General features: G+C 37.4%; 1 protein-coding gene across 3 annotated transcripts in view; it reads left to right on the top strand.

Annotated features, from left to right (window-relative positions):
- The window catches only part of CAPN7 (calpain 7), a 34,171-nt gene that overhangs the window by 4,480 nt on the left and 4,666 nt on the right, over positions 1-25,025 (top strand). Inside the window, exons 3-19 of one of the 3 annotated variants that reach the window (XM_035549678.2) lie at positions 244-401; positions 2,626-2,693; positions 3,557-3,757; positions 5,219-5,305; positions 6,170-6,296; positions 7,077-7,162; positions 8,175-8,268; positions 9,823-9,969; positions 11,574-11,680; positions 13,101-13,221; positions 13,463-13,607; positions 14,571-14,670; positions 17,492-17,627; positions 18,080-18,155; positions 20,574-20,719; positions 21,203-21,265; positions 23,927-24,057. In XM_035549678.2, the coding sequence (XP_035405571.1) occupies positions 244-401; positions 2,626-2,693; positions 3,557-3,757; positions 5,219-5,305; positions 6,170-6,296; positions 7,077-7,162; positions 8,175-8,268; positions 9,823-9,969; positions 11,574-11,680; positions 13,101-13,221; positions 13,463-13,607; positions 14,571-14,670; positions 17,492-17,627; positions 18,080-18,155; positions 20,574-20,719; positions 21,203-21,265; positions 23,927-24,057 (1,993 nt within the window). Of the gene's footprint in view, positions 1-243; positions 443-2,625; positions 2,694-3,556; positions 3,758-5,218; positions 5,306-6,169; positions 6,297-7,076; positions 7,163-8,174; positions 8,269-9,822; positions 9,970-11,573; positions 11,681-13,100; positions 13,222-13,462; positions 13,608-14,570; positions 14,671-17,491; positions 17,628-18,079; positions 18,156-20,573; positions 20,720-21,202; positions 21,266-23,926; positions 24,058-25,025 lie in introns of those variants that run through there. The other 2 variants (XM_035549679.2, XM_035549680.2) reach the window with 2 other exon arrangements.

Genomic DNA, 25,025 nt, shown 5'->3' with positions numbered 1-25,025 from the left:
ATTTTGTGTATGGTACTTGACATATGAAATATCCTGAGAGCATCTCTGCTCTGGGGGTTGGGAGGTGGGATGGTTTTTTTTCTATCGTTGCAAAGATGTCTGTAGCAAACTTTGCAAAGCTTTTGTTTCCAGTCGAAAAATAGATAATGTTCATCTGCTAGAACTGCTAGAGTTTCAGTACTGTGTTAAGGATACTTTTACATGTCTGCTGCTGTTCAGTGCTAAATACTCTTTTTCATTTAGTTCAGTCACAGAAAACAGATCCTCTGAAGTCAAAGCAACAGTTGGACTTGGAGCGTGCTCACTTCCTCGTTACACAGGCCTTTGATGAAGATGACAAAGGCAATGCAGAAGAAGCTATAGAGTTGTACACAGAAGCGGTGGAACTCTGTTTGAAAACAGTATGTTAAGCTACAAGTTAACTTGGTGGAATTATGTGATGGTAAGAAATTCTTCCACTTACACAAGTGACTGACCCCTAAAGACGCTTAAAAATGGAGTACCTGTATTCCTAAAACCTGCTTTTGGATCTTTTTTCCATTGGTTGTTTTTTTAATGTTTCTTCCAGTCGTTATGTTGTTCAACACTAAATTCATGGGGACTTGTGATTTGTGTATTTTTCTCTGAACCAGATTATACTAAAAACTAGAAATATTCTGGAACTTTTTTCTTGTTAATTTCTGCACTAGAGTGAATGCAATGTTAAAGCAGAAATTACGAACAGTTAAAATTGAAGATGACTTGCCAGTGTGTCAGCTATATTACTTTCTGAGTATATTAAAGGAAGTAATTTATGGGAAATTTTTCATGTAACACTTCCTGAAAACGAAAGTCCCCAATGCCAAAACTAGTAAGAAAAAAAAAAAAAGTACCACTCGATTAGTCAGTGCTCAGCATTAAAGCTGTTATGAGTGAATTTGATTCACGTTGAAGTTAACGGTAGTGATAAATTGGCTGTAATACAAGAAAAATATAATTACAGGTACTGCTTTTTTCTCTTAAGTTCAGTTGTCATAACTAACTCATTATAGGAAGAGCTCACCATCATAATGTAACTCCACCAAGTCTGTTTTCCTTTTTTCCTCTTCTCTTCCCTTTTTATAGTGTGAATATATATGGGTTGTTGGGAGGGGGACATTATTATTGCTGCATACTAGAGTAAAACCTTTGTTCTGATTTTTGCAAACCAGTTTTAGGTAGCCTGAAAAACCTTGGCTATACAGCATAATCAGACCAAGAGCTAGTAGAACTGCTATGTTTTTTTTTTTCCATTTGAGCTGTTGCATCAGAACTTCCTCAGTCTATTATATAAAACTTACTGCAGCAGCATACTTTTTTTTTCCTCTGCTGCATTCCTCCTTCTGTTGTGTCAGTGCATGCAAATATTACTTACCTATATAGAAGTTACTCCAAAATTATCTTATGTTAACAACTGATGTTACCTGATCTCTTATTGTGTGCAGATACTACTGAACTTTCTTTTGATCTTGATTAGCATATTGTTTTATTAAAGTGAGTGTAGGCTTTATCCCTCAAGGGGATCAAAAAGTGCCTTCCTAGGATGAAAGAAGATTGAAGGAACTCTGCTATCTTGAAGCAGTAGTATCTCGTTTTCTGCTCGGTGTATTCAGGTGGAGAGTTCTACTTTCTTACCCTTGGAGCAGGCAGAGAGCAGCTATTCCTTTTCTTCTGTGGCTGTCTCCTGGATGGGTCTGTAGGAGTACCACATCCACTGCTTACCTTCATGGATCTTTCAAAGCCTTTTTCAACAAGGAACTCTTAAGAGTAATTTATTACCAGATAAAAGTAGTTCCTTATAAAGGGTGCTTCTAGTTTCGTTTCTTAGGGTGAAAGTAGCTTGCTTTTTGTTTCCTCAATTGACCTAGGATCAGTCAAGGTACAAAGCTAGACCCTGAAACCTGCTTGTGGGTGTCACAGAAGGAGCCACACCTCATGCTGTGCCTCTTGTGGATTACCTAGCTCCACTAGTCATGCTTCACTTGGAAGGAAAAAAAGTGTAAACTGATTGTATGAGTAATCTATTATGGCCTACCTCCCAACTGGGAATAGAAGCTAGCGCACTTTATAACTGTTTTGGTGCCGTGATGTGGATAATTAGATGCTTAACATCTGCAGGAACAAGATTTTTAACTTTCAAGTAGACTCTTTCAATGAAAGTGAACATTCAAGCCTATCTTTTCCTAAGTTACTATGATTATTTTTGACTTGGTTGTAGGGAGTTTAAAAAAAAAGGAGAAAGGAGCACATCTAAGTTCAGTAGTGTACATAACATTTGTTTTTTAATATTTTTTCCTGTCCAGAATTTTAGTATGGTTAATACTTCTGGCAATTTTTTGCATATAGTATTTCCCACACTGAAGAATTTTAAATAACGCTTTCATTCTACAAGCATTTGCTAGGATTTCAAAATGATATTTACTTGCTAAGTATGCTTTTTATGCTGAGATTTTTAAAAAAACACATCTGCTTGTTTCAAAGGAGAATTGGAAAAAATGGGTAGTTACTGTTGACTGTAATTTAAAAGTGTGGAATTTTACCAACTGAGCTTATAAAACCTGTGTTTTCTTTGGATGTGTAGCTTTTCTATTTTGTTTTGAATTTAAGGCTAGTGAAACTTCAGAAGCAGGCCTGCAGTCAAAACTGAAACAGCTGGCTCGGCAAGCACTGGATAGGTGAGTATAATACTTAGCTTGAGGCAGTGATTTAATTGTATGGGTAAATCTAGCGCATGGGAGTCTATATCTAAAACAAGTTATGTGAGTGTGAGTTCAATGCAAGTCCTTTTAAATTAGCAGTATGATGGAAACGAACTGTGCTGGGCTGTTTTAGTATAAACTGTTTTCCAGCACTATTTCAGTCTGTGTTTAAAAAAAAAAAAAAAAACATTGATTTGAATGTGTAGCAAGCCAGCAGTTCAATGCAACAACAAAAAATATGTCTCTTGAAAACACAGTCTTCAAGCAGTTGAAATGCTGGGTTGTGGTAATGGTAGTGGATTTTTCTGCTATGGTAGTTGCTAGACAAATTAAATCCTGAAGTTCCGAGAGAAGGCAAAGCAGTAGGTGGTGCTGAAGCCAACGTTGGTGAGTTATCACTCTGATCCTACTATGTCCTGTCTGTGAATTACTCTTAAGAGGGATTTTTTTCTCTTAGAGTTTGTGGTCTTTTTCTGAGGTTCCAGATAATGAATGCTTACCCAAATTCTCCTATTAGCATAGTCTTAAAGGTGACAAAATCTGATGAGTTCTGCTGAAAGTAGTTTATATTTGAATTGCAAATGGTATGTTTTCATTGATTCTAGAATAGGAAAATAAAGAAGTACTGACATCAGTACTGAACTTTTTCTAAAACACCTATCTTCTATCTATATTATTCGTGAATTGATTTTTCTTGGGAAAAGTGGTATTGGTCAACTGGAGCATTTGTTCATCCCACTTAACAAATGTGGGAGCATACACAAGGAAATAAATGACTGAAACATAACTTTATTTTTATTAAGATTGTAAATAGAATATATATATATTTTTTGCTTTAGAGCAGAGGCACTGAAGGTATCGATGTCAAAGTCATCTCAGAAGGAGAAGTCAAATGCAGCTAAACCAAATCAGCCAGTCAGAACATTCTTTCCATTGGGACCTGACTTTTCTTTAAATGATAAACCACAGACAATCAGAGCAGTACAAGCTAGTGAATCTCAAGGTCAGAGATACACTGCAGAGGAGATTGAAGTACTCAGGTAAGTTAAGGCCAAGCTCTTCCAAAGTTTTAAAATTTGTGCATGCATCCTTCGTGTATCTTAGACAGTAAATTATTATACACAAAACAGTCTTGGAAAAACACTACTTATTAACTCCATTGTTGTCATTATATACATGTTAAATTATTGTTTTCTCTGTGGTCATGCAATCAGTAGCTTTTATCCACAGAGCATACTTTCTGGAGTGTATTTAGAAGACAATTTTTTATAATTGACTGCCAGAATTATTTTTTGGTAGCTGCATTTTTGTATATATCTGATTGAATTCATGAAAAATCCAACTCTGAGATGACAAGGTACAAAGTTGTTTTTACAGGTGATACAACTAATATTTCATTGGAAATTGAGGAAGCATAATATATTTCAGGATTATGCCTTCTGTTATATCTAGCTCTTTTTGCATTGATTTTTTTTATTATACGAGGGATAATATACAAACAGTAAGGAATCCATATAATCTTTAGCCTAAATTGTGAATTTTGAAAAAAATCAAGTATATGCAAAAATGCATTGTCTGATAGGTGTTTCAGCATTCTTCCTTCTCCCTCCATGGTAAATAATATTGTGTTCAGGGTGATGTTCAACGCTGTCCAGTATTTGATCTTAAAATATTTAGTCTGTTTTTTACTTGCAGGGACTTAAATGGACTAAGGATGTAGTCCTAAAGATGGAAGTGTATGTGCATCTGAAAAGTAGCAGACCATGTAGAATTGCCTTATTAAAATTTCATTTGTTTGTGCAGTGTATATTTCTGTTCTGTGGATTTTTTTGGGGGAGTGTTAGGTCTTGCCAGATAACTCAGAGTTGTTTCTTATCTTTCATTTTAATTTGATTTTAAAATATTTCACATACCTTTTTCAGCTAAATTCTTGATTACAACTTAATTGCATTCACATTTAAGTATGATTCTCTTTTTAAAAAAATGTTCTATGCACTTCAATCAAAAATGTACTAATTAACACATGCAGTGTGTTTATTGGTTATTGTTTGACAAAGCATTCCAAAATACTCCCCAATTAGATGAAATTTAATGTCCCTAAGTGTTAATTGCTGTCAATTTACCCTAAAATTCTCTTCAACGAGTTGCTGAAGGAACTTGAGAAATTCTATTTAGAATAAGGTATTTTTACATGTTACTTTGAGACCTATGAAGAGGTTTGTGGCTTAGTCATTTCTCTGCTGGCATGGTGACTTGCCCACAGGGTATGTACTTGTAGGATTACTGACTGAGCCACCAAATGCTGCACATTTCAAAATCAAATGAATGACAGTGCTTGTTGCATTTTCAAGAGGTGGTCGTCTTGCCTTCAGAAGCACCGTTGTTTTTTTGTTTGTTTGCTTGTTTGTTTTAAAAACAAATTTGATTGTCACTTTTATGAATTTAGTCTTGAAAAGATGATAGATAAGTTTGTAACTGTATTTTTCTCTTACGATTTACAGAAAGACTTCAAAAATTAATGGTATTGAATATGTCCCTTTCATGAGTGTTGATCTGAGGGAACGTTTTGCCTTCCCTATGCCATTTTCGTAAGTGCTATTCAATTACTGAACTTGTTTTGTTTTTATTTCCAAAGCTTTCCCATATTATTGCTGTGTTTTCTTCTTCAGAATTTAAAACTGCTTAAGTAGGATTTTAAGCATAATTCAGACTGAGTTATTTCAATACTGTGGCCTCCTTTTTCCAGTTTGGTCTTTGAACTTTAATGTAAGCAGATCCTGCTCTCCTGTGCTTTTGCAGTTGTTTCTTCAGGCCTACAAGCAGAACATTTTATTTGGCTTTTTGGAGTATTGGACTAGGACGGAAGCTTGGGTCCACTTCCTGACTGCAGTATATATCACTCCGCCTCAGTTATCCCACCTGTAAAATGAAGGTGATAGCTGTTTCTTCTCTAAAGAACATTTCAGAGGAAGAGTGATATATAAACTGCTAGATGTTTATTCATGGGCCATGATATACGTTCAGATTACATAGTCATAATAGACAAGACATCTGGTTGGTAGGTGTTTTTTTTCAGTTTTTTACTGAAGGCTTGACAATTGGATAAACCTCTATTTTCTGAACTAAAGAAACTTTCTAGTATTAGTTCATTATGTTGAAGTAAAGGAAATAATTTGGGTTTCTGCTAGTATAGATGGCTTTTTTGCAATTCCTTTTTCCTGTTCAGTCTTGTGAAGGAACCTCCTGGGTTTTATTTCACATTTTCAGTATTTTTGCTTTTTTCACCCCAAATCATCAACTTTGGAGTACTGTTCTTTTAAGTAGTCTTACACCTGTGTAATTGTTGTATGTATATTTTGTACCATCTATCAGAAGTACAAGATCTAGATATACCATGAAAAGCTTTTCTAAGTTGTTGATTTATTTCTACTTCCTTCCTCTCGTAAATCTAGCGATAAATGTGGGAAGTTACCATTATCCCCCAAACAGAAAGCGATGTTTGCCAAGTGGGTACGGCCAGATGACATAACAAATAACCCTACGATGATTTATACTGTATCAAGTTTCAGCATAAAGCAGGTAAGTTGTTCCCAAAGAGAAATGTATGCTGCTACAGTTGATTGCAGGGAATATGAGACCTTATAAAAGAGAAAAGGAGTACTTTTTCAGAAATGAACCTCTAAATGTGAGAGAGCTTTCCTTAACTCTCTCAAGACTAAATAAACAAATCAAAAAATAATACCACCTCAAATTCCATGCATTTTCTAGCCATGAAAATGAAGAGGTATGTCATCAATGGAAATGAAAACCAGAATTTGAATTCCAGCTGAAAATCCTTTCTTCCAAAAACAGTAGTAAAGTTACCATGAAAAAAGACAAGGTGTACTCTGTGGCAAACAGTTCACTTAGTTTATTTCACACAAAAAGTAATGGGCAAGATTTTAATTTTTTTATTTAAAGCAGAAGTGGCCCATTGAGAATAGTGGAAATGTTTTGTGTAGTGTTAAGTTGCAGATGGCCTAAGCTATTCTGAAATGGGCAACAGATTTTGCCATTGAGTATAGTTACTGTTACAGAGGGTGTTTTGGGCAGAAGAAGAGGTTAAGTGTGAGTGAATGATGAGAGAGCTGCACTTGCCTCTCACTGCCTTTATTAAACCTTTTAAATTTGGTTTGCTCAGTATAACAAGCAACATGTTTCCTGCCTTTTTGTAGTAACTCTTGTTTCTCTCGGTTTAATTCCTTTCCCTTTTGAAGGGCATAACTAACGATAACTTTTTCCACCTCTCCACAGACCCTGTGGTTTTTTTTCAGTGTCTAAGTATTAGCAAATAACATCATTGTTCTCTTTTCTTTATAGACAATAGTGTCAGACTGTTCTTTTGTGGCATCACTAGCTATCAGTGCTGCATATGAAAGAAGATATAACAAAAAGTTGATTACAAGGTAAATAGCTATTATTTTGTATGATCTTGTCAGACTTAACACTGCTGAGCTTTGGCAGTATGTTCTACAGTGGTGGTATTTACATTGATATCTATTAAGTTGTATAGCTATATGACTAATAGAAGAATATTTGGATTAGTATTCTCTACTTTCATCAACTGTAGCTGAGATTCTATATTTGTATGGTTGGACACAGTAAAAGTTACTGTTTGTTTCACCTTCATCTCCCTGGGACACGTGTGGCTTTAGCATTTCCAAAAATGAAAACAATTTGAGGTAGATGAGTATAAAGACACTGGAGTCTAACTTCAGATGTGCTTTGAGAAGAACAAACGGTTTGGAAGGCTTGCTTTATTTTTAATAGAAATGTTACTTACAGTGTTTTATAGGTTTGTTTTCTTTATTTGCCATACTAAAGGCTGCCAGATGGTCTATCTTGAATCTCACTGCAGAGTTAATGTTAACAACACTATCTCAGTTCAGTTTAACTAGCATTCTACGATAAATTTAGCATCTGTTTGGCTGACTGTCTGTCAAGAGCCCATTGCCAGACCAGTGTGTGAATGTTGTGCCTGGAATTTTGTTTCAGCCTCTACTTCTTGAAGTGAACATGCATTCTTTTCATGAACAGTGAGTTCTGTGCCGTTGCAGTCTTCAAACCTTTGACTATCATTCAGGCAGTTACTGTATTTAAATGGTATTTGCATATCTTCAGTATGTGTAATAATAAGATAAACCTGTTTGCATTGCTTCTGTTGGAGAAATGATTAGGTTACTTGTGTACTTTTTCTTAGTCTATTAAGGGAGGAACTGCAGCAAGAGTAAGGTATGAAAATAAAACCTACTTAAACACTATTATCACTTTTACTAAATTTGAGTGACTCATAAAATTTCACATTTATCCTTAGCGTAAATTCTAGAAACAGACGATATTAATCCCGCTTCTCATGTTATCAGTATATCTACAACCAAGTACTTTGTCACAATTTCTTATTCTTTTTTTTTTTAACAGTATCATTTACCCTCAGAATAAGAAAGGGGAACCAGAGTATAATCCATGTGGCAAATACATGGTGAAACTTCATATCAATGGTGTACCTAGAAAGGTAAATGATTGGGGGGAAACTTAATACTGTTACTGATTAAACCGTATATTTTGAGGGCTTGGTCTGCTTCACTGTGAAGCTGTACTTACAAAGCAAAAACTTTAGGTACATTTCTTTGGAAAGTGTTTTTTAATTGTTAAACCTTTTGGGATTCATTTTGGTAGTGAAATATGTAACAGTAGAGTTCTTATCTGCATATACAATCATGAGAATGGCCTTACTCCCATTCAATTCATAAAAAAAAAGTTTACATTACATAAAGGAATTATGAAAACGATACAGGAAAAAAAATGCATCCCATATTCATGAATGAGTATTTTTTCAACCTTTTTTCAACCTCATCTCAGAAAAGAAGTTACAGAACTAGAAAAGTACAGAGAAGAACTTCCAAGGAAGGCTATAGGCCTGGAATGGTTGAAGGACTAAATCAGATGACCAAAGATTTTTAGTAAAGAGAGGAGATGCGTGAAGATAAATAATAGAGCTTTATAATCTCACAAATATAATTTTCTTAGTGCATATAAATAAGGACATAAAATAAAACTGTGTAGCAGTCACTATTGCAGATCATTGTGGATGATGAATGCTTATGGGAGTTCAAAAATCAAGTGGTTCTATTCATAGAGAAGGGGCTGGGGGGTGAGTTCTCAAATGCTATTAAATGCTAAGATATAACCTCTGGGTCAGGAAGTCTGCTGGCAACCCAACAGATACTTCATGGAAGTATCACTTGTGTACTTGACAAGCTCTTCATACTCTTTCCAAAAGATCTTCTAATTGCTGCTTTTTGTTAGGATGAATGACTGTGTTTTGTGAAAAGGATTGTCTGTTCTTAAATGAATAGGATTTGACCAGAAAATGGGCTGTATTGGTAGTAGAGTAATGTCAATTTGAAACTGAAACATCTATGCTGGGAAACTGTTTCAGACCATGATAAGTACTGCATTAATGATCTATACTTATGCAAAGTATATTCCACATAATTTAAAGAAGAAACGGTAGTGTTTTCACAAGTGTTGCTTTGACATTATTTTTCCTTTCTAGTGAGAAAAAAATTAAATCTGGAACTAGAGACTGTGAAAGTGATATGACATGTTTTGTTTTGCTGTAGATATGTAACTGCTTATTTTTCTGCTGGCTACTGAACACAGTATACGTTCTTTTTCCTAATTGGGCGAGGGATATTAGTGGCTTTTTTTTTTTCTTCTACTGCTGGTAATTACTGAGTTTTTCTGTAGCTGTGTTCAATAGATGTTAAACCCTTTACAAGCAAGTACTGTTAACATCTCCATTTTATATAGGGGAAACTGAGGCAGGTGCTTGCTGCTAACCCGGTGGTCCAGTGTGCGTAAGAACTGGCAATACAATTTTTTGTTCACTAGGGCAGATCACTGCAGGATTGATATAGGTGTCCACATCTAAAAAAGTGGTCAGGTCTGGCTGTGTCTCAGAAGAAATGTATTGCTGAGAGTTTGGTTTTGTTATAGTTCTTGAAGTATTTCCAGAATACTGTATTTGCTTTAGGATGACTTCTCGTTTGTTTATTTTACACAGGTAATCATAGATGACCAGTTACCTGTTGATCATAGTGGGGAACTCCTCTGCTCTTATTCTAACAATAAGAATGAATTATGGGTATCGCTAATAGAAAAGGCCTACATGAAGGTCATGGGAGGATATGATTTTCCTGGATCAAATTCTGTAAGTACTAGGTTATTTCTAACAAGCCAAAAAAAATCCAGTTAGATAACCTGTCAAATAACTTTCCTTCTAGTGAGATCAAAATTAATTATTTGGGGAGGCAAGTCTTTGATTCCTTCTATTTTTTCTGTTTCTTCATTCCACAAGTGTATTCAACTGTGCTTGATGAGATCTCTGCCCATGAGGGTGTCTTACTCATTCTAGTTTGATGGAGTCAATCTTGGTACTGGGACTGTAGGACTGGAACGTATGATTGGAAAGTGTATGTGTTCTTATTGAGTCTAGTTATACCTCCTTTTGCCTGCATCAATAATGCTGATTTTTGTTTCAACTGTTATTCTGTAAATAGGGCGGTTTTCCCTTGTTAGATCAAAGAGTCGGATAGGAAAGGAACAGACTGACATATTCCGTGTATATGGAGGGAGCAAGTACTTCTGGTCTGTGAAAGTTTACCACATTGATCCGTGCATTTATATAAGTATGTTTCAGGTTCCTATACTGTAGCTACTGAAGAAGCATTAATAATGCTGCAGCTAAGCTGACATGCAAACTATTCTTTCAAAGAGGCTAGTTGACTCAAATGAGTTGCCCAAATAATCTTCATTTATTACTTACGAAGTATTTCTGATTTTTTTTTTCATTCAAACTTCATAAGAATGTTAATAGTATATTTTTGATTCCATGGTGCTGTTCATGTTCTAGTTGGTGTCTTGATAATTACATTCTTTGTGGATATGACAGGTAATCATCACCTTTGGAAATATACAAAGCCACGTTTGTCTTGATAAGCATAAGGAGTAAATGTAGCATGCTTTTGTATGCTATAAAAACATGTATGTTTATGTCAGTGGTGGGCTGCTTTGTTTTGCAGAGCAAGAAATTATGAGACAATAGCTGTGTTATTCACATTGTCCTCCTTTAACTTGCTATCTGGAAAAACGGCTTGACTCATGACATTTAATCTCCACCCATCCCACATCTTTTGACTATATTATAGCTTCCTTGTCTGCTCAGGTTTACTTATTGTCTGTGTTGTATTTGTAATTCCTGAAATTTCCACCCACCAGTGCTGTTTATTGACCCTTCAAGCATTTATAGTTCCTGCTTTTCCTTTGAGGAGTACAAAGCAAAAGAAAGGGGAAGGAGCAGTATTTTAAGGAGATGAAATGGGGAGGTTAAAGCGTCTTTTAACTGGAAGGCATGACAGAAAACATGAAAGGCCTTACCAAAAAGAATAAAAATCCTAGACCCTGAGCCTTAGAAATAAAACTTAAATAATTAAAAATGCATATATAATAGCAAGGTTCCAAATAGTTCTTGAGACTGTAATTTAAAAGTCTATGAATCAAAGAAGTAAATGGAACACATCATAGAGCTGGTTGATCACTTTTTAATGCTTCTGTAGCTCTGAAATTCTGGTGCTTCATCAGTTCATTTTCCAACTTATATATTCTTAATCTTGAGCCTTTTATGTATTTATGTATGGAACTGTATTGTAGCATGTATACCTGGTTTTTTTCAAGGCAGTCATAATTTATGTACAGGCATCAGAAGGTTACAGATGGGTTATCTGTTACGATTTCTCTCGAATGTTTGTATTTCAGAATATTGATCTCCATGCACTGACTGGTTGGATACCGGAAAGAATTGCTATGCACTCTGACAATCAAGCTTTCGATAAAGATAGCACTTTCAGAATGCTCTATCAGAGGTAGATATTCTCTCTTAACTAATTAAAATGTTTGCTGTGTAGTAGCTGAATTACCAATGTAAACGGAGTACAATCACCACAGAGCCCTCAACAGTATATTATAAAATCTCCATATGCTGGCTGGAAGAATAAAAAATGATGGATTGATGAATTTTATAGAAGAGAAGTGTAAAATACTGTGGAATTTTTTCTTTGCATATGGGGCAGGGGGAACAGTAGCCCATTTCTTGATGAAGAAATTAGAATATAGTCAGAGAAGAGCAGGTTGGAACCATGGTAAAAGCTAAGTCTTTAACAAGTAGAAGGAAGTGTAGGAAGCGTATCCCTTGGAACTTGATCAGGGGAACAAATGGATGCAGTATGGTGTTAATAGTCGTATCACAAGATCTTGGTTATGTTCCACTAGTAAATCTGGAGGAACAGCAGTAAGCTGGTCAAAACTGTGATACTGATCTTCAGACTTACTGTAACAATTCTACTTATAGTGAAAGATACAGCTTTCAGCTGTATTAAACGTCAACTAGCAAGTACTTTGATTTATTTCAAAACTTCTTTGCAACCAGTTTCTTTCAACCAGATATTCTGTTGACTGAAACAACTCCATTTATGATGACAGTGTGTGACTATTTCTACAGTGCTTTTTCAGTAGGTTAGGAACTCACACTTAATTGCTAATAGCTTTTCAGATATTCTGGCATTGCAGTTTGGAGGTGTGGCTGCAATTAGGATGAGATTACAGCTTCACTGTTGTTGTTGATCTGTGCTAGACTGACAATCCGTAGTCCAGTGACCCAGTAAACCGTGTAGGGACCCTGAGTGCATACTTGCTTTTCAGCATGTGCTGGAAAGCATGCTAGCAGGTCTTCACAGCCACACTTGCTGTGAAGTTAATGATTGCAATTCAGAACAATTGCAGAACTGAGTTGTTGATGATTCAGACCCTATAGGCCTGTACTGAATAACACAAAACCTTAGTGTAAACATTTGCAAAAGTCTAGAAGGATTAATTTTCTCCCATGTTTGGGAAAGCCACCTCAAAATCCTGGGGTCAATGGAGTTGTTAATTTACTATATGCAGTGATTTAGCTAAGTGTTGATGAAACCACGTTTGTATTCAGCTCAAGATCTGTGAAGAGTATCTTTAAGTGATACTTGAACTTCAGGTTGACAGATGATGATTTTTCATTTGTAACAAAAGTAATCATTTTTTTTACTTGCAGCCTGTACTTAAATACTGGAAGAAAATAGTTCCACTTTCTGAAGTTTCTTCAGGTGTGATTTCTGACTACAAAAAATGTATTTCAGGTTTTTTTAAAGCATGGTCACACAAATAGTGTACAAACATACCATTGCAGTGTCTGTCAAATGTTAGTTTGCAACTGGTAACATTTTAAGTTATTTTTGACCTCTTTTTGAACAGATTTCACAAGGGAGATGTCCTTATCACAACAGCAACAGGTGTGATGTCTGAAGAGGAAGGAGAAAAATGGGGTTTAGTTCCAACCCATGCCTATGCAGTCTTAGATATAAGAGAATATAAGGTACAGAGTAAAACTGAAAGCTTTTTCAGATACCTGCTTGAAGCTTGTGTCTGAGATAGGTATCTACTGATTTTTGTTCTAATGGCTTATATAGTGTATTTTGTCTGAGCTTCATTGGGAAATTCCAGAAGCCTAATGATGATTTATTTCCTTAAGATATTGGTCTGTATTCCATATTCATATATTTATAACATGAATCTTGACAAGATGAATCCGGAAATCTTATTTTGTATTTCTTTAGGGACTAAGATTCCTTCAGTTGAAAAATCCCTGGAGCCACTTACGTTGGAAGGGAAGGTACAGTGAGAATGACACAAGAAATTGGACCCCAGATTTACAAAAATATTTGAACTTTGATCCAAGAACAGCTCAGAAAATAGACAATGGTAATAAAGCATAAAAAAGTAGCTATATAATTAAATAATGTAGATCTTTGTGGTTTATCCCTGCAGAAAGATAGAAAGAAATATAGAAAAAAAATAGCAGCCATGTTTTTTCTGATTGTTATGAATGATTAGCTCATTATTTACTTGGTGGTTCATTTAGTAAGGAATTGTGTATCTGTAGAACGTAGCAGTTAAAATTACTCATGTAGTTTTGTATAAATTTTAAGGGAGTTAATTTTTCAAACTGTATTGACATACTGGTTTTGTTGTCTAAGTGTAGCTGTTCTCTGTATATTTTTTTTTTAGTGCTGCAAGATCTGCAGCTGCCTATATCAGGGGCTTTCATTATGATGGTGTTACCTTTTTTGAGAGTTCACTGCATCGGGAATCTGTCAGTTTGCAGGTGGTGTTGGTTGGAGTCATAATTAAGTGAGCTATAGAGGATTAAAATACATGAGAATTGTAAAGACAAAGCATATTTGGGGTGCCAAAAGCAAGTCCAATGGATATTCAGTGAAGTACCTTAGAAATGCATTTAAACATACTTAAGTTTATTAAATACTTCATCATGCTACTAAACTAGGTTGCTGAAGTGGGGGAACCTATTTGATTATGTAACTTTTTCTCAAAAACTTAGGAAATAGGCAGTTCACAATCAATTAGTGATGTCATTGGATACAACAAAGATTTTCTCATGCTCCTGATTAATGCTTGAGAATGAAAAATGTCCTGACAGCTTCAGGTTGAAAATTTGGAGATGTGCAGTTATTCTTTGTTTTTCTTGTTTCAACTTGTTTGTTTTGGGGATTAAGTTTAAACTTAGGAATGTGGGCAATGCAACATTATGACTATACAGAAATGTGGGTTTATATAAGCTCTATTATTTGCCTGGAAAGAGACTCTTGTAAAAAGAGTAAAAGCGAGGTGTCTGGTAAGCAAACAGTAACAGCAGTCCCTTTTTAGGGATCTTCTGGATTGCCTGGGAGGACCTGTGCCAGTACTATGATGTTGTTTATTTGAGTTGGAACCCAAGTCTTTTTAAAGAGTCTACATGTATTCACAGGTTGGTCCAAGAGAAATTTTTTTGTCAATATAGCAGTAAATTTTTTGATATTTCCTTCCTTCCATTCTTCCCAGTTACAGCTGAAGAAGTTGGACTCTGACCATGCTCTCGAGTCTGACTTGATACTTCTGAATTTAGAACTCAGGCTTGGAGTGTTTCTGTAATGTTGTTCAAACTCCTGTGACCTTCATGATGATGCTGTGGACATAAGGTTGTGTAAGCAGCTTCTGACCTCAGTCCTATATCTCTGTATTAGAACAGAAATCAGATTTTTGTGCATTCCGTGTTTGTTTAATCAGTCACTAGGCTATGCTTGAGTAACCTAGCTTTTATTCGTAATTATTTTTCCTGGACAGTTGCAAATCATTTGTGCATAGAATATCCCGAGTTGGAAGGGACCCATAAGGATCATCAAGTCCAACTCCTGGCACCGCACAGGTCTGCCTAAAAGTTTAGACCATGTGACTAAGTGCACAGTCCAATCGCTTCTTAAATTCAGACAGGCTTGGTGCAGTGACTACTTCACTGGGGAGCCTGCTTCAGTGTGCGACCACCCTCTCGGTGAAGAACCTCTTCCTGATGTCCAGCCTAAACTTCCCCTGCCCCAGCTTAACACTGTTCCCACGGGTCCTGTCACTGGTGATTACGGAGAATAGGTTGGCGCCTGCCCCTCCACTCCCCCTCGCAAGGAAGCTGCAGACCGCGATGAGGTCTCCCCTCAGCCTCCTCTTCTCCAGGCTGAACAGGCCAAGTGACATCAGCCGCTCCTCATACGTATTCCCCTCTAGGCCCTTCACCATCTTTGTCACCCTCCTCTGGACACTCTCCAACAGTTTGATGTCCTTTTTGTACTGTGGTGCCCAGAACTGCACACAGTACTCGAGGCGAGGCCGCACCAGCACAGGGTAGAGCGGGACAATCCCTTCCCTCGACCGACTAGCAATGCTGTGCTTGATGCACCCCAGGATACGGTTGGCCCTCCTGGCCGCCAGGGCACACTGCTGGCTCATATTCAACTTGCTGTCAACCACAACCCCCAAGATCCCTCTCTGTGGGGCTGCTCTCCAGCGTCTCGTCGCCCAGTCTGTACGTATAGCCAGGGTTGCCCCGTCCCAGGTGCAGGACCCGGCACTTGCTCTTGTTAAACTTCATGCGGTTGGTGATCGCCCAGCTCTCCAATCTGTCCAGATCTCTCTGCAAGGGCTTTCCACCCTCATCCGAGTCCACAACTCCTCCAAGTTTGGTGTCGTTGGCAAATTTGCTCGAAACACCTTCTAGTCCTACATCCAAATCATTTATAAAAACATTGAAGAGGACTGGCCCTAAAATGGAGCCTTGAGGGACCCCACTAGTGACCATCTGCCAGCCAGATGTGGCCCCATTTACCACAACCCTTTGAGCCCTGCCCGTCAGCCAATTGCTCACCCATCGTATGATGTTTTTGTTTAGCTGTATGCTGGACATTTTGTCCAGTAGGATCCTATGGGAAACCATGTCAAAAGCTTTGGTGAAGTCCAAAAAGATCACATCAGCTGTTTTCCCTTGATTGACTAGATCGACTGCAGTGCCTGTTGTCTTTACAAGGTGTGTTCACTCACATCAGAACGGTCAAATTACATTTTTCACCAGTCACAATTGTTTTAACTTACCTTCCTTGGCCATTGATTTTTATTTTTTTTCTGAACACAATACCTGTCTCCCACCCAGTATCCATCACATTCAGCCTTTCTGTTACCCACTTTGAGGAGAAATGCCTCAGTTTCTAGTAGTGAGGGTTTTGCTGTCTTCCTACTCCAGTATGCTGTGCTACACCCCCGTGTTCTCCTCAGGGCTGCTGTCAATCCATTCTTTGCCCAGCCTGTATTCGTGCTTGGGATTGCACCGACCCAGATACAGGACCTTGCACTTGGCCTTGAACCTCATGAGGTTCACGCAGGCCCACTTCTCAGGCCTGCCCAAGTCCCTCTGGATGTCATCCCTTCCCTCCAGTGTGTTGACTGCAACACACAGCTTGGTGTCATCGGCAAACTTGCTGAGTGCACATAATGTACATGTTAATCTCAAATCTCATCTATTAGTTTGTGTTCCCTTTTATTAGTGATTTTCATGCCTCTGCTTAGGGAAATGCTTAGCACAGTGGCAATCGCCATAAAAAGTGGCGTACTGATAGTAATAATTTGAAGCTTTGCTGATAATGCGGCCAGCCATTCACACATGCTGCTCAGTTAAAAAGGGTGGGAGGGTCAATGGGACTTAAGAATAGCTTCATCCATTTTTGTCCCGTTTGTCACATTTTGCATTGTTGTCAATACTTCTTGCTTTTCCACACCATATTTTTCTTGTCTAGACAGTTCATGAAGCAGGCTTTGTAATAGGGTACCTCAAGGATTTAAGACTTTATGCAGGCACCTTTCCAAACATGAAAGAGATTAATTCTTATTTTAAAGTTTACCTGAATAAAAAATTATGGGGAAAAAATTGGCAATCATGACAGTATTTGGCTAGCCCAGGCTCTTTGAATTGTTCACCTTTTTCTATGCTTTGTGTGGTTGCAGTCACCATACCAAACAAGCTGTTTGCATTTAGCATTGCTGATAACTATGCTTGTATTGTAGCAAAGTCATTTATAAAAACAAATATAAGATAAAGCTTCTGACACAGCAATTACCTAATATAGTAGTTGTAAACACCAGTAGAAAATTAGCCTTTGGTAATTTTGTTACTGATAATAGATAGCTCTATGCATGTAGGATTTTGAGTTAGTTTTCGAAGTGCAAATTAATGTCCTACTGATCTAACAAAGTGTCTGCATTGCTTCTAGTACTTGGGATGCAAAACAAGGTCCAGTGAAGGATGCTTACAGCCTGGCTAATAATCCTCAGTACAAACTGGAGGTCCACTGTCCACAAGGTGGTGCTGCAGTCTGGGTTCTGCTTAGCAGACACATCACAGATAAGGTGCCAAGTTCTTTTCCGTATGTTTTCTAGATAAAATTCTATAATGTCTTCTGTATTTTTTTCTATACTGCTCTCTCTAGTATGAGCATATTACTGCTTATATGTTCATGTTCAGGTGTATCTGCATGTGAATGTGTACAAATTCTAAATTCAGTGGGTATAGATACCTGCATACAAGACTGTTGAAACAGACTCAGAGTAAAAAATTGAGAGAGTACACCATAAGGGTACTGAAGTAATTCTAAATCCTGAGGGTCTGAAGTTTTTTCAGTGAAATTGGTGGTATTTTTTTTTTCAGACATTTTAAAAGAAATTTACTGAAATACCTCACCAATACAGCTATGAGACCATACCATGTGATGATCAAAGGGTTTGAGAGAATGTTTTACTTGATCTAATGTCAGTTACATTCCACAGAAATATATCTCTCTACTTAATTTGTGTTTTTATAGGATGACTTTGCACACAATCGGGAATTCATTACAATGGTTGTATACAAGACTGATGGCAAAAAAGTTTACTATCCAGGTTAGTATACTGTGATTGTCAAAAAGATGATGCTTAGAAGTAAATGAATACTTGCAAAGGATTTTGTAGGAAAGAAAGGCACAGTTTGTTTTAAAACTGTATGTCTCATTCTAAGAGGTCAGTCTTTTGAAATAGTTGTTCAGGCATTTGACCACCTTCAACAGACTACACTGAAGGAATAAACCAAGCTGCAACTGTTAGAAGTGCTTAACCCTACTTAAAGGTTTACTGTAGTGCTGCTAACACTTGATTTTGCAACAGCATTTTCTTTATTGACCTGTTTATTTTTGCAGTGGCAGTAGTTAACTCTAAAAGAGACACTGCTTCTGTTTATCAGATAGCATTGGTAAAATGATTTTGGTTTACAGCTTCTCCTAAATGAAAATAATCAATGTTAACTGTTCTGTGAGCATGGCTTTGCAAAGTATCCAAAGTAAGTTCATGAGATACTCTAAAATATTTTGAAGTGTTCAGCTGCATTGCGTATGTAATGTTTAAGAAAATATTCAGATGTTTAATTTTATCCAAGCATTGCATTACTCTTGGTCATTATAGGTCAGATTCTGCTTACCCTAAGAAGAAGGGGATTGATTTTTGGAGCTTTGTTGTAGCTGCAGAAAAGCCATGCATGTTTTATTTCAAGACAAATAGCAGATCTGAGACACAGGAAGTAAAGGTAATGGCTAGGTAGACTGCAACCTTGAAGTAGAACTGATTGATAACACCATGATTTTATTTGTTCTCTATGTCACCATAGAGGTCTTGGCATTTAAAAAACAAACAACACCAATAACAACAACAAAAACTCCTTGAATTAATTCAGTGAAAACACATCCTAGCATAAGCAGGATTTGGTCTGGTGCTTTTACAGATAGGGAACCCCTTCGGAACTAGAGTTGTGTTCAGGTAGCTGCTCACACAACAGGTAATAGCAGGAGTTAATCAGAGAGCAGCTTCTAAAGCTCTTCTGAACAAAGAGTGGAATTTGTGCTTCTGTTTTTTTTTTGTTTTGTTTTGTTTTTTTTTTGTTTTTTTTTTTTTTTTTTTTTTTTGTGTGTGTTTTATTTGTTTCTCCTACTGGAATGGCTGATAAGGGTTCTGGTGTTCATCTCTGGTCTTGTTTCACTGAACTATGCCAACCAGTTTGCCTAGAATCCAAATACTCCGTGATCAGAAAACATCCATTGAGACCTTACCAAATAATCACTGCTTGTTGCAAGAGCTGATCTTGTTAAAGAACTTGCTTCTCCTTACTGCCCAAGACATGCTTGAGATTTTACTAGTTCCTGTAGCAGTGCTTATTTTGCATGTGTGTTATACTGAAAACATTCTCAAGTGGGCAAGTGAAACACATTTGTACAGTGGAGGAACTGCTGGGTTGTGCTTGAAACAGACAGTCTTCCAGAAAGACTATTAACAAGAGCTGGATAATTCATCTGTTTTATCTTGCTACCCGAACTCTTTTATAAACTTTTAATCTCACGAGCTCAAACTCATTTAAAACCTTTTACCATGGAAATAGATTTGTCAAGCTGCAGTATTATTTTTACCATCTGTTAAAATGAGATCAGAACAAAACAGGTTAATCCTTTGGCACAGAGGCAGGGCTTTCCCATTCCTAAGCTTCTCATTGTTTTATATTAATCCTTTCCCCTCTCCCATGTTGCTTTGTAGAACAAAGGACCTGATCCTGGGTCTGTTGAAGTAATTGGCTAGGTTTGTTCGTGCTTTGCTAAAATTAAAAGAAGTCTGGAAATTACCAATTAGAGACTGAATAACACATTGTATTGTGTAATTGTAAAAGAAAATGTTTGGGATGTTTATAATAAGTACTGCATTTGCATTGCTACGGGGATGCAGCTACGTGTGTAGTGATACCAAGGGGAAGGGAAAAAGATGGAGATAGTGGGGTTTTGTTGCCTTTTTTTTTTTCTCCTGAAGACATTAAGATTGTTGCAGAGTCTTGTTTACCAACTAGAACTGTCCTGTCAACAGAAAAGGGAGCATCTCTAAAAGATACTTCATAGATTTATTTGTATAGAATACTCAAACGTTCTTCATTCTTTTCTTTAAACTTCAACATAATCACAGTAGGTCTCCTTTGGATAGAGACATTGGTAGGAGATGGGCAAACATTTCTTGTAAGTCATGGGACCTAAGCCAAACTTTTAAGTGCAGAATTTGTCCTGACATGTGATGTACCTCTCCTGAAAATGACAGTTGCTCTTAATATTATTTGTCCTTTTTTATGACCAAATCTTGAGGCTTTCTTTTGAGAGCACTCAAGTCTGGTTATAGTCTGACCTTAGTACCAACAGTCTGACTTTCTGGGCATAATTCACTGATTATAAAATGGCTAAGAAGTTTACCAAGCTGGGGGATTTTTTTTGATGTGCAAAAAGTCCTTTTCCTTTTCAGCTGACCCTCCTCCATATATTGATGGTATTCGGATCAACAGCCCTCATTATCTGACCAAGATAAAGCTGACCTCTCCAGGGACCCATACGTTTACCTTAGTGGTGTCCCAGTACGAGAAACAAAACACTATCCATTACACGATCAGGGTACGTACTGTTGATTTCAAAATGAATGTAAACAATTATACTGTAAAATGTACTTTATTTGTTAATTTGATGAACAAGAATGCTTTTGGGTTGATATTGTTACTTTGAGGGAGGCTATGAATGATGGAGCAGAACTGCTGGATAACGTGCTTGATAATGTTCTCCCCTGTAGTTAGGACAATATATTGTGTCTACACAGTATAGTTGGGGGATAGGGACAGGATTGCCTGCCTTGGCAGTCAGCCACTACTTTTCCCCTGAGATCTCTTCTGATCAAGACATGGACTCCAATGGCCTCCTTCCTTCTTACCCAAGTATTAAAGCTACGTTTCCTTTGTGGTGATTTTCAAAGCTTGTAAAGTGAACAAGTATCTAAGAACTGTTTATGTAGGCAATTTTGCTTTTTTTCTTTTCTAATATGTTATGAATTCGTGTGTAAAGTGCCAGATGAATGCATAACCAACTTCTGCTTTTACAACACAGGTGTACTCCTTGTGCAAGTTTACCTTTTCCAAGATTCCCACACCTTACACCATTTCCAAACGGGTAAAGAAATGTTTTCTTTTATGGGTCGCTATATAATAATTCGGTTTTGGCTTTTCCATATCTGAGATATATAAGGCTTCTAAATATACTTCTGTGCTAATGTCCAGAAATGCCAGCTTAGGCTATTGTCTCACAAACAAAACTTCTTAGCGAGGTCAACTGAAGCTTAATCTAAGCATACCTAGCATTAACACCAATCCTGTACTTTTGTTGCATATAACATGCCAAAGCTGCTCTTTAGGTATTGTTTGTACCAACATAAAAGCCTTGGGTGGTTGACTCACTCTGTTCACACCATTCTGTAAGAATAGTTGCTTAACTCTTATTGGCATAAAAATCCTATTTGGTATGTAAACTCCATCTTCATAGTAGTGTTACAGCTGTACCAGTGCAGCTAATACTGTAAAACCTTTGTAGAATAGACAGACCTTTGGAGTAACAGCCTGTACCCTAATACGCAATTATTGTGCAGAGATCAGATTGTGCCAGTGCTACTGTAGAGTAAAAACTCAGCCAAGAATGTCACTCATTTTCCTTTGTGAGAAGCGCATGGTTTTCTTGAAAAGTTCTTGGCATGACAGGGCAAAATCAGCAATGGCAAAGTAAAAGCACCAATACCAACACTGTGACAAATGGACTTAGCATGGCAATATCACGACACTTTACTAGTCTTCAATTTTGCTAAGACATCTCAAAGGTCTGTAATCATTGGGAGAAGCACTTGCACTGCAAAATAGGAATAAGGTGATATATGGATGGTACGTTTCATATAGAAATGCCCCCCAAGATTAGAAAGAGTAGAGCAGCAGGGGCAAGAGCAAAAAACTTGACTAAAACTAGTGAGAAGCCCAGGCAGTTTGGGGGCCAGCTGCTGTTAGTATTTCAGATGTTAACATGAGCTGCAGTTATGCATTCAGCTGAAGTATAAATAGACAGGAGATCACAGGATGATGTTTATTTTCAGAGCTATACCTGGTATTAGCAATTTCATCCTCAAGGAAGAATAAATTACCAGCTGTTAACTTTCATCTCTCTACTTACTGTGTACATACCCTGGGAAATCCTATTATAGACAGAAGTCTTCTGTCCACAGAAGCAATGTCTTCAGGAAAAGAGAAACGGGACTACTTTCAGCCACAGTGGAACAGTCCATTTTCTAGGATGCTGGTGCCTGAAGTTGAGGATTATGTTACTTCATGTAGCCAAGGCACCATACCATCTGGCAGCCAGGCTCTAAGTTTGGGCAGTGTTTCATACTAGCTTTTAGTTCTGGAAGAGCCCCTTGAATCTAGCTTGTTCAGGAGAATGGTAGGTGGCTAGAGAGGTTCCTGGGAACAATGTAAACACTCAATGCAGAAAATTGTCACTACTAGCTCTCAAAAACTGAGCTGGGAGAGTGGTTTAAGAAGGCAAAAACAAACTGAAGGTGACACAACTGTTTGAGGCAGGTCATCTGTTTGATGTTGTAACATGTTTAAAGAGAGAATTAAGTATGTGGAAACCTGTTAATTATTTGAAGATGTGTGTCTAGCCTTCAAATAAAAGGCATGTTCTATCTGTATGATTAAATACAAAAAGCAAGTTGCTTTTCTTTAATGCTTATTTGGTATTTGTTTAGTAGTTACCACATTTAAAAACAAGCAGATAACTAATTCACAGTTTACCAGCAAAAGAAAGCCCTGTTAGCTGTCTCATACTAAAGTTGAGAGGTCAACTTCTGGCACTAGCCTAGCTATAGTGGGGCTCCTGGAGCAAAGTGCAGCTGAGGTGGAAAAGGTCTGGAAAGCTCGCAAAACACAGCAATTCAGGCTCCTGGGTAGTTGCATGGTGGGGGAAGAAATCCCCATTGCTTCCAAACTTGTCACGTTTGAGGTTTTTGGACACTGGACAGAGAAACTAAATCACAAGAAAAAATCTTGATCCCTGCTGGCTTGACGGAAAGGGGAGGGAAGTAACGTACAAGGAATGTATCTCAGCTATAAATTTGTGTGAATGCCTGGCACGTCTTACAAGTCTAAGCTTTCACTTTAATGACTAGCAGGGGGAACTCGCAAACAGATGGCCTGTTTCTCTAAGTCTGAGCAGCATTCTTTTTCTTGTATTTCTTCGTCCCTTTGGAATCTGTCCTTATCCACCTTTCTTGTCCCTCCAATGCTGTTTCTCAGAGTGCATAGATGTGAATGGACCAGTGGTGGGAGGAGTCATTTCAAAAGCAAAGGCTATAACACAAGTAATGTTGTAACTCTTGTGCTGTTTGTGCTTCTCATTTGGTACAACAGAGAACAAACAAACAAACAAAAAAGTGACAAACTAAACAACCTACAACAAAAAACCTTGAAGTAGGCACAGGATAGATGGGAATATAGATTCTTCATTAGATACAATTTCTCATAGTCAGACGTGGTCACTCGGTACTCTTACTAAATATAAGCTGAAAAATAGACTACCTTTATAAGGGATATAAGGCTTCGAGTGAGGTGGGTGGAGGACTGCAATGAAACTTTCTAAATACTAACACATTCTGCATTTCACTTACACTTTAAAAATACAGATTCCCTCAGTCAGTGACATCTGAAGTGAGAGGAGCTTCTAGTCTTGTATTGCTTTTCTATACATGCAAATCCTCAGGATATAAAATTTTCTATATTTTTCATTTTTTAGGTTAATGGACAATGGAAAGGTCACAGTGCTGGAGGATGTGGAAATTTCAGAGACAGCTACAAAAATAACCCCATTTATCAATTCCAGATGGACAAGAGTGGGCCATTACTAATTGAACTACGTGGACCAAGGTTTGTAGAATAAGCATGTACCAACACAGTGTGAGTATTATGTGCTATGGATGAGTGTTGTGAGTATCTTTCAAGGGGAGGGTGGGAAGCACCCTGAAAACTCAGAAGATGAGATACAGGAGGCAGTTTAGATGAATAGTACTACTTATGTTTCTAACTTCACCATCAGTAGCAATTTAAACTTTTGTTTTAGGAGTCTTCTTTTGTTTTAGTTCTGGGGTCTGAGTAGAACTAGGTCTTGCAGAGCAGGGAAGAGGGTACAAAGGACTTGTTTCCTCATAAAATTATCTCATGGTCATACTTCCTTTTCTTTTATAGCGGAGCTAATATGTGGGATACTAAACACTAACTTAAGAGGTTGTTAAATAGAGCTCAAGCTACTGCATAGGCCATTGAAAGTTCATTTACTCTGTGACCAGCAGATCAGGGAGAAGAACTGTATGTCAGTGCCCTGTGGAGTATCTTTCACATTGAAAGATTCTCCCCAGAGTTGCAAGTAATATTTATAAATTTATGGGCACTCAGCTGTTACTCTGGTAGAATATACCTGTATCAACTACTGCATCCCATTCCTGGAAGGGCTTAAGAGGACTGAGATTTGGAGGGGATATTTGAGAAAGCAGAACATAAAATGGGTTTAACTTAAAATGTAGCTCAAAGCTTTTGATCCTCACAGCCCCCTTTGCACACAAAGTAGTGTCAGTATGCTTTTTTTTAAAAAGTGTTTTCTCACAACTGGTAGTCTGACTGCTGAGGTTATGCAGGTCAAATTCCTTCAGCAACATTCATTCTCTACCTCAAAATACCAGCATACAGAGCTTCTAAATAGCAGTGTATCTCTTAACGTGCAGTCAAGTGTTGTGGTTCTTTTGTGTTTTTGTTTTTTTTTTTTTTTGCAAAGCTGTACACTATAAAATAGCACATCTTTTTCCTCCCCTTTTGAGGAAACTCCTCTTGTGAAATGAAGA

The sequence above is a fragment of the Cygnus atratus genome, chromosome 2, assembly GCF_013377495.2.
Source record: "Cygnus atratus isolate AKBS03 ecotype Queensland, Australia chromosome 2, CAtr_DNAZoo_HiC_assembly, whole genome shotgun sequence".
Taxonomy (NCBI): domain Eukaryota; kingdom Metazoa; phylum Chordata; class Aves; order Anseriformes; family Anatidae; genus Cygnus; species Cygnus atratus.
The sequence above is the reverse complement of the archived record's forward strand: the minus strand, read 5'-3'. Positions and strand labels throughout refer to the sequence as shown.